Source organism: Etheostoma spectabile, chromosome 3 (assembly GCF_008692095.1).
Source record: "Etheostoma spectabile isolate EspeVRDwgs_2016 chromosome 3, UIUC_Espe_1.0, whole genome shotgun sequence".
In the NCBI taxonomy this organism is placed as follows: Eukaryota; Metazoa; Chordata; class Actinopteri; order Perciformes; family Percidae; genus Etheostoma; species Etheostoma spectabile.
This window is the reverse complement of record NC_045735.1, coordinates 14,366,978-14,376,977: the sequence shown is the minus strand read 5'-3', so window position 1 is coordinate 14,376,977 and position 10,000 is coordinate 14,366,978. Positions and strand designations below refer to the sequence as shown.

Here is a 10,000-nt window from a genome sequence, read left to right as displayed (position 1 = left end):
AATTTATATTCTCAAAAACATCATATGATTTATCAAATAGTAAAGAGATAAAATTCAACTCAGATGTAGCAAAAAACTTCTTACCTGTCCAGGACAAGCTTTGAAGTTTTTCTTCAGCATGCGCAACTCAATGACATCACAGGGGTGCCTGATGACTGTCACTATGGTAACAGGGTCGCAGCTGCGGATGTAGCGGTAGAAACGCTCGGCACAGTAAAGACAAAGAGGACCGGACACCCAAAGCCATGTCTTCAAATAGACAAAGAGAAACACAGACTTTCTACATCATGTGAACACTTAAACACCCAAAAAGAATAAATGGAAACAGTTGTAAAGAACAGTTTGATGTCATGTTTGTTGCCTTGCTTCCGCAATTTCTTTGGTGAGTACATTGTTACAGTACCATGACCAATACACTGTTGATCAAAGCTACAAAAATAAACCCCAAGCTGTATCAAACCATAGTCTTTCCTTTAAGGCTGAAACGTGCTTCTCTGTCTGCACATGTGGGAATGTTAATGTGGCATTAATCTTCAATACTTCTACAGATTTTAGGGTTAACATTAACGTTATAATGTATTTTTAGAAAGTTGGACCAACCACCCAGTTGGTTTGACAACGTGTTGTTGAGTATAACACCTTTCTCTGCGCCGACCTGCAGTGAGGTTTGCATATATAAGTGTACATTTCCATTCACATGGATCATCTCCTCTGAAGTGAACAGTTTTTGTACTGAGCAGCTGAAAGTTGAATATGATAGCGTTATGTTACCTAAATATTTTAGTACATCGGCTTCTGTAGACATGCTTCAGCTAGCACATGCAAGATAGTTACCCCTGTTGCTTGCCTTGTAATCACACCAGACTTCTAAAATTAAGTGTATATTAGCTATTTTTTTTTGTGTGTATGTTTATACATATTTGAAAACAGATACAAATAGACAGTGAATTAGTACTCTACTTTAATTAGCTAAATCAATTACCTTAGTGTTAAATTTGGATTTTAAATAGATGTAACTGCAATGTAACTTTGCAGCCATTTTGCCGCCAATTTATTCCTTCTTCTGTAGTTCTTTTTATCAATTGAACACATCTAATTGTCAGAAATTCCTACGCGAAATTACAACAGGAGGCTGACTTAAACATGTTTTCCCACTAGGCTGCTCATCATTACGACCTGTGTGATATTAAAAGAGTGCAGCATTAGCCCTGATACAGGAAGTGTTGGGAATCTTATGTTGTATCAATTACTGTCATTCGAGGCTTTCTCATTCTCCTAACTTGTTTTTCAGAACACAATGGGTGTCTGAATCAAACTCAGCAAAGAGAGTACATTTGTGAGAACAAATGTGAAATCTCTCCATTTTCTATCACAGTGTGTGGTGTTTCTGTTTCATTCTATTGGCAGTTACCTGTGGCAGACTAATTGCGCACAACTCCCGTAAACCCTACAAAGCACAATCAGGTTTAAGGGGGATTTTGTAAAACCAGCCCGTTGCTTAACGACCATGTGCAAACACATAATCACACACGCAAGAAGAAACACACACAAACACAGGCCTTGATGTAGAAAGAGGATGCCTGCCCCTCCCTTACAACACTACACCTCTAATGAACGGAACCAACTCCCTCCAACACCTTCCAAATACTCAACACACATGTACATTTACACACCCTCTACAAGAGAGACACACCCTTACAGGTAAGAACACTTTCTTTAACATGGCTCAAATAAATATGAATACGTAGATACACGTAATAGACGTGCACCGCCCACACACACACACACACACACACACACACACACACAACAGACAGACCTGGGGGTAATGTGGCTGGAAGTGAGCCTCCTCTCCGCATTTCCTCTTTTCATCCTCACCCTGCTCAAGCTTCTCGCCCTGCTGCTCTGTGCTGCTCTGATTGGCTCTGAGGCAGCCAGGAGGGTGGGCCTCTAAGTTGGTCTGATACTTCAGAGCTCCTCTAATGGAAAGGACAAGAATTAAGGTGATGTTAGTTTGGTTAATTTAAAGTAGCATTTAGCATTTCTGAGGTGTGGTTCGGAACATTTTGATCCCCTCTTAACTGCCACATTCGGACCCCCTCATGTAATAAAACCCATGTATTTTTCACGTATTATCTGCCTACCATGTCAGAAGGCAATATCGTGAAATAGTGATAATTAGTAATAATATAGTGATTTTAATGACACTTAGTCATTCAAATTATACAAAGGCATGGAGAGTAGGTGTACTAGAAACTTGCCGGTAAAGTTAGTGTGATTGTGTTTGTGTGTTCAGCCTGTGACCACAAATGTGACATAACAAGAAATTGCCATCAAGAAAATATTGCCTTTTGACATAGGCTTAAAAATATAGATACAGGCTGTTAGTCAATATAACTCAACCACACAACATACAGGCAAAGAGAACCGGCAAGTACAAGCAAACCCTGGTTCCACAGTTAAACAGCTGTCAGTAGAGGCATTCCTGCACCTTGATATCCCATGAAAAACCTCACCTATATTTTGTCAGAACAAGAATTTAAATGTAATTTCATGTTGAATATGTCAATAACATGACATTTTTGAATGAAGAAAGTCAGTATTGCATGGTTTCTTGAAAAGCAGTCATTTTGTCAGTGAGTCCAAAGTTGCTGATGGAAATGTAGAGCTGTCTCCGGCTGTCTGCGAGAGTCTCCCAAATTTGCTGTCATTTGCATGTGGAGCAAACTCTTATCTTGTCCTTTGGTCAGTGGTTGGGATGGAGACAAACTGTACCAACAGTGCAGAAAAACTCCCCGACTCATACAGATAAACCCACATACATGCACACACACAGATTTAGTGCTAAGTGCTGAGCCCTACCCGACCATGTGCACCATGAGGATGATGTAGAAGACAATGAAGAGGTTGTGTGTGTACCAGAAGATCTCATAGTTGGACAACCTGAAAAAAAGCAAAAACAACAACATACATGATTATTTTCAAAGAAACTCTTACTTTTAACTTGCACCAAGGATGTTTTAAAAGCCAAAATAGATGTTTATGAGAAATAATAACATTGTAACATGTGAGGACACAAGAAAACGAGCTGGGACAACAAAAGAAAAAAGCAAGGTCAGAGTTTGTTCAGGACCAGACTCCCAGCTCAGAGCCTGGGTAAGCAGGACATCAGAGGTCAATATTAAAGGGGTCATTACACACAACGACCCCAACAACCCCCCACTGCACGCAATGAACATCATCAAACCCTGTATTCCTCCTATTTTACTGCAACTTCTTTCATGCTTGTTTTCTTAAAGCAAGTTTCTGTACGAGGAGACCACAAGAACTGAGCAGCTTGGCTCATTTTAAATAACCATGTATGTGTTCACCCCTGGTAGGTGGTCATTGCCTCATAATCCAGACGTTAACCTCAGAAAACCTCATTCAAACTGCCTAATTTTTAAAGACTGGTGCTCAAATAAACAAACCAAAAGATTTAGCTGAAAATCATTTTCCAGAACCCAAAGTTCATTATCAAATTTAGAAAGTTTTACGACTTGTAACCTGTACAACTACATTTGCCATTAAACAGCCTCGGTTCTGAGTAGTGTGCTACAACGATCTTTTTTCGTTTTTGGCCATACAAGAGACTAATATATTCATATAGTATATGTATTGCACAAGAAAGGCTAGATAAAAGCTGCAAAAAACAACTTGAGAAGCTTTCTTTCTTTCTCATTATCTCGTTGGATCATCGTGACTCATTATGTAGGTATTCTTCAGCCTCCACTTCACCGCTCAAACCACTTACCCAAACTCTGGTGGTCTGGAAAAGCCTCTTATAGTTCAATTACTGAAGAAAGCAAGGACAGTGCATGAGCACACACACTTCAAGTCTCACACACCTGCATGGGTTACACACATACTTACATGCGCACATGCAAAGTGGGTGACCCACTATGACCTGAGTAATGACAGAGTGGTGAGTGAAACACTTAGTGAGGATTTGCTCTGAACAGGTTCTCTGTTAACATGTCACCATATGTTTTCCATCTTGCGTTTCTCTCACACACACAAGATAAACTCAGAAAGAAAGACAAAGGCAACAGACTTGACACAAAGGATACACATAGAGGCAGAGACATATATGCATAAGCACCAAAACCATGGTTGTATTACAGTAAGAGAACTGGATGCAAGGCTCCAATCTGGCTCCTATTTACAGTTGCTCACACAGAACAACAACAATCAAAAGGTTTTCTCTTACACGTACAGAAGCTATTTTCTAGGCTTTGGGAAACTTTTACAAATGGTGGTTTGGCTGACCTACCGTACGCAGTAGGAGGAGGATGTGAACATCAGGAAGAGGATGAGAACCAACAGGACGCCTGTGACTCCTGGGACTGAAGGGAATCAGCCAATTAGAGAGCAGAGGCGAAGTCAAGTTAACATCCCGGGACACATACATGCGAGACACATGTAAGGGGAATTGCCTGTTCACTATGATATTCCCACAATCCCAAAAAGTAAACAATTTAATAGTAAGCAAGCAACCAATTATTTTTCTACAAAGACGTATTTTCCCCACTAAAACAGCAAACATACAAGGAAGAGAAAGAGAGGACTAAACACAGCATGACGTCCTCCTCTCTTCTTGGCATAAAGCCACTCTAATCTGCTGCTCATTAACCACATTCACTGCTACACAAGTAAAAACAGTCCAACATTCACATGCATACACACACCTCTGGTCTATTTACTGTATAACAAAGAATAGTTCTTACTTGTGGTCAAAATGATCAGTTTGGGGTCCTGTAAAGAAAAGACAAAAAATACATTGCCCACTTTATGCAGCGTAGAGGAATGGTGCAGAATTAATACTTCTTCGGCTCTCTATTTTCAACTACTTCCGTAAATTTTCGTGTGTGCAACTAAACACCATGAATGCACGCCTTTGAGGAGATTGTCCACAGTGTTTGGATGACATGTTTTGAGCATATCTCTGCCTTAAGGTCAAGGTAAGATTTGGGGTTAGACATGTCGTGATGGTTATGGTTAGGGGCTATGAAATGCATAAAGTCTTAGAGCGTAGGAAGTATAATGTACAAATGTGCATGCATTTGTGTCTCACCTCTCCTCTGAAGCGAGCCAAATTGAGAGCAGGAAAGTCATCTGAGTAGCTCACGCTAAAGTTGACGACATTAACCAGGTGTGCAGACACGTGTACAACTACAGAAGAAGAGAAAGTTTGACACAATGCTAAGTTAAAATACTCTTTTAATACACATGTTTTGTGCATAGATACCAGCAGACATACAGAACAGCTCCAACATACAACACACAATCATGCATACACAGAATTATAAAAGGTCAAAACGAACTGCTAGTGGACACTCAAACAAACATCTCTTTGTCTATTCAGCAAAAGTCAGCAAACCATTCTCCTGACTCACTGGCGCACACACACACACCTCTCTGACATCACAGGCTAACCACGCAGCCGTTCAACAGCTGATGGAATTAGAGGGTGTAATCATGAGACACAAGGGTCCTTTTTTCTCTCACACATCCTTTCTCACTCCCACTGCCCCCCCCCCCCTCCCTCTCTTTTTCTTCTCCATGTCTCTCTCCCATCCCTGCTGTCTCTATATCTTATTTGTCAATTGTTGTCTCAAAACTGTGGAACTCTGCTATTAAAACATGAGAGCTTTACCTACAGGAAAGAAATCTTGGCCTCTGCTGCTTCAATTTTGATCAAGGCGTACCTTTTGATTCCAATTTTATGGAAGTAAATACTGAATCTCTTAAGAATGCTATCTGAAATGCCAGTTGTTAAACATTTTTAGTCGGAAATACTTGCTCAAATGTAAAGCTCTTAGAAACTGTGAAAACCTGCTTGGTATTTGTAGACAAAATGTTTTGTCTCTACAGAACAAACTGAGTGTTACATTCCAACACTCATTAGCAACTGTCACAATGTTACTACTGAATGTACAATGTTCCTAAGAAAAAGAGACTCAGGTGTTCCTTTACAGATATAAAGCCAGGCTTCTTAGAAAAGAACATGAATGAATAAGAGGAATAAGCCTGTAAAACAGAGACTCAGCTCCCTGATGTCATGGGAGGAGACTCACAGAAGCAACAACACACACACAACACACACACACTCATAAACACACACACAACTAGACGGCAAAAACACAGATGACCAGCTGGAGGGAGATCCCAGCTGGTACACCAGGAATACTGAGCCGGCCTGGGTCCTTTATCCACACTTCACCCACCATACACACTCATCCAGACACACACAGAACCACCCACACACACACACACACACACACACACACACCACACACACACACACCACACACACACACACACACACACACACACACACACACACACCACACACACCACCACACACACACAGTGATACATGAAAAATATGAGCTGTGGTGATAAGTGACAGTTTTTTTACCAGAGAAGATGCAGATGGCTACTCCACATGCCACATGAAAGGTCTTGCTCTTATCCAGCAGTCTGCGAGTCTCTCGGCTCGATACCTGCATAAGTATGTGTATTGTAACAAAGACAATAGTATTATCTTATATATATATATATATATATATACTGTATATATACTGTACTGTATACTGTATATATATATATACACACTGTATATATACTGTACTGTATACTGTATACACAAACCTTTAACACACATAACTCATTTCAACTTATCTTCCTACCCTCCCTACATTTACCAATGATGCACTAAAATATTAACAGTTTTCATGCATTTTTACATAGAAATCCTACTACTTTGCATCTTTCAAAGAGGCCTAAACAAACATGGTGTGTAGCTGCACATTTCACTCAACTTAATAAACCTTTTCTTCCTATCCGTCTAACTTTCCTACATCCCTCTTTCCTCACTCCTCAGTCTCTTTCTTACCGCGTGTGTTCCTCGGACAAAGGTGAGCAGAGAGCGACACATAGGCAACAGCACCAAGCTGCAGTTCACGTTCAGTAAAGATGCAGAAGCCCTGCTGATGCACAGCCCTAGCTGGGAAAGACACACACAAACACAGACACAAACACAAACACATACACGCACACACACACACAAGTATTTAATGTACGCACTGTGGGCTTGAGGCATGACTACCCTGCTACACAACATCTTTTTTACCTGTCAGTATGGCGCTTGTAATCACTCTCCTTCAGGTGTCTCTCTGCATAGGCTTTGCTTTTAAATAGAACACTAATTTAGTTTTTTAGTATGATGAAACATAAAGGACTGCTTTAGTAATTGTTTAAAAGAAAATTCTGAGTATCATTTAAAACATCTACTATCCAAAATAGTTTTATATTTTTAAAAAAATAGTTTATTATTACTACTGCTTCCTACACAAGCAACTATCCAGTGGCACTATTGAATGCAATGAAACTATAAAGACAAACTAAAGACAAATATATGAATGTCTAAATAATTCTGTGTTTTCTTACTCCAATAAACCAGGCTTTTTTAATGTCTGACACTGCGGGCCTAGCCTAGCTTTTAAGTGTGTTGGTTGTTAAATTGTAGTTTGTTGCTTTATAAAGAACAGTGGATGTGGGCTGTTTGACATTTGGCTACCAACATACAACACAGTGATTAAACAACTGATATCCAATTTGGTGTCTTCAGCGTTTAATGGTGTGCAGACTCTGACGTTTTCTATACTATTACTGCAAGCTACAGTGAGTACAGGATCATCGTCAATAAAGTTGCATGTAGACAGCAAATATGTCTCCTCCTTAATTCAGTGGTTGTGTTGTGTATTATGTGAACTTAATTGCTTGAACCTGCAGTATTAGATATTTTGGCCAGGCAGTGGAAACAGGCGGAATGTAACATTGATAACATTGTGAACACAACACGGTTTCTGAAATACAAGAATGAAGCACACAAACAGGTCAAAATGAGAATCTACATATAGCAGGTCAAGGTTAACACCAGCATACTTTAAAGTCTGAATACCTTTACCCTTTAAAACTTTCCACGCACATTCACTCAACACAGCTTCCCAAAGAAAAGCAGCTGATGGCAAATCCACAAGCAGGAGATCTAATATCCTGCTTTCAATACATCCCACACACACCGATTCACCAAAGCACATGCGCACAAACACACAGATACACTCCCACACACACTGAACCATACAGGTGAATGAGAGCATGAGTTGCTTTTTTTAAGTTAAATCTAAATTCTTTTCAACATTATTAAAACTTTAAAATACATCCCCATCTTGCACGTGCATACACATGCTGATGCACACGCGTACACACATGAACTTAAGCCCTCTGGCAAGGCATTCAGTCGGAGCCAGCGGCATGCCCACACTTGCCCCTCTCTCCCCTGTGCCTCCCACTGTACATGAATAGCTCACACATGCTGCTTGATGCCTCTCATTCAACTGATTTTCATATTGTATTTCCTTCCCTGACCTAATACAAACACAAGTCTTAAACATCGGGGCGCAAACTGCTAGTGAAGAGCCAAAGGCAATCTGTGAGCTTCGAAAGTCTTAGGTGATTGGAGAGGAATGTCAGTGGCGTTTGTATTTTGTGTTTCTCTCCAAAGACAAGGTTTCACACACACACACACACACACACACACACACATATACACACACACACACACACACACAAACTTGTGACAACCATTACACTGATGCTCACATGAGTCAACAATCATCAAAAACTCCTGATTCTGTGCGCCAGCTCATGTTACTTAATATTACCGGCCTCTAGAGTCAGCCAACTGTGAGCATGCGCACAAAAACACACACACACACACACACACACACACACACACACACACACACAGCTGGCTAATTGCCATCATAGAGTCAAAGTCAAAACTCATTAGACCTGCATGTGACAGTCTACCATCTATCACAATGTCAGCTACTGTGATATAAACAGAAAAAATCCAGGAGCAGCTTGTTTCTTCAAAAACAGAGATTTAGTCCCTGAACTGATGAAAACTTGCAGTATGATGGTTGTCATCTGGAAAGTCACTTAGAAGTGTAACACGACCAATTTGTCAGATTGTTCTCCTTAAATGTAGCTTTTACAGAAGCTCTTTATTCATTTGAAGAGCTTCTTCACACCCAATTACTTTCTCTTTCTCTTGTTTCTAAAATGTAGCACTTGAAGCAGTTTTGCTTATTTGATTAATTTTATGCACTTGCATGATTCTTGTGATTTTTGGTTGGTGATTAATTTTATGCACTTGCATGATTCTTGTGATTTTTGGGTGGTATGCTCATGGTTGAATGCACTTATTGTAAGTTTTTTTGGATAAAAGCATCAGTTACAGTGACAGCTATTTCATGAGTTTTTGTCACCAACACTTTTCTCTTTGTAAACACAAACAGTCATAAATCTAATCAAGCATAATAAGTGAGAACGCCTGTGTGTGCTTTAAGAAGTCCAAAAAATTAAATGTTATCTGCCAATAGAGCTGTGTCCAAAATCACTCACTTGTTTACTCTGTACTGCCTGTAAGAGATTTTCTTTTTTTGCTTACATTAGGCCTTTATTTGACAGAACAGATGAAGACATGAAAGAGGAGAGAGAGGGGGAATGACATGCAGCAAAGGGCCATAGGTCAGAGTCAAACCCGGACCCACTGTGTCGAGGAGTAAACCTCTATATATAGGCGCCTGCTCTACCAACTGAGCTATCTGGGCACTACTGTAAGACATTTTCAATAGTTTACTCAATAGTTAGCAGTCTTGGAATCTTAGCAGTGGAATCTTACATTGTGGGATTGTTTGCCGAAAGTAGAGTACATGCAGACTCTCAAATGAAAAGGTTGAGGTTAAATATAATAACTAGATGGAAAAGGGGAGTAATTTTAGACACAGAGTAGGTCTTTTTCACAGCAAACCTTTTGAATTGTGATTAGTAAGAAATGCACATGTGTTACATTAAGAAAAAGAAGAAGAAGAAGAAGAAGAAGAAGAAG

At 39.9% G+C, this 10,000-nt stretch overlaps 1 protein-coding gene across 1 annotated transcript in view; it reads right to left on the bottom strand.

Moving 5' to 3' along the window:
• Nucleotides 1-10,000, bottom strand: part of nox4 (NADPH oxidase 4) — a 20,651-nt gene that overhangs the window by 8,866 nt on the left and 1,785 nt on the right. The window contains exons 3-10 of the mRNA XM_032512166.1: nt 6,938-7,048; nt 6,461-6,545; nt 5,114-5,211; nt 4,767-4,794; nt 4,313-4,385; nt 2,863-2,943; nt 1,820-1,979; nt 85-249 (exon numbers count right to left, since the gene is read on the bottom strand). Coding sequence (XP_032368057.1) covers nt 85-249; nt 1,820-1,979; nt 2,863-2,943; nt 4,313-4,385; nt 4,767-4,794; nt 5,114-5,211; nt 6,461-6,545; nt 6,938-7,048 — 801 coding nt within the window. The remainder of the gene's footprint in view (nt 1-84; nt 250-1,819; nt 1,980-2,862; nt 2,944-4,312; nt 4,386-4,766; nt 4,795-5,113; nt 5,212-6,460; nt 6,546-6,937; nt 7,049-10,000) is intronic.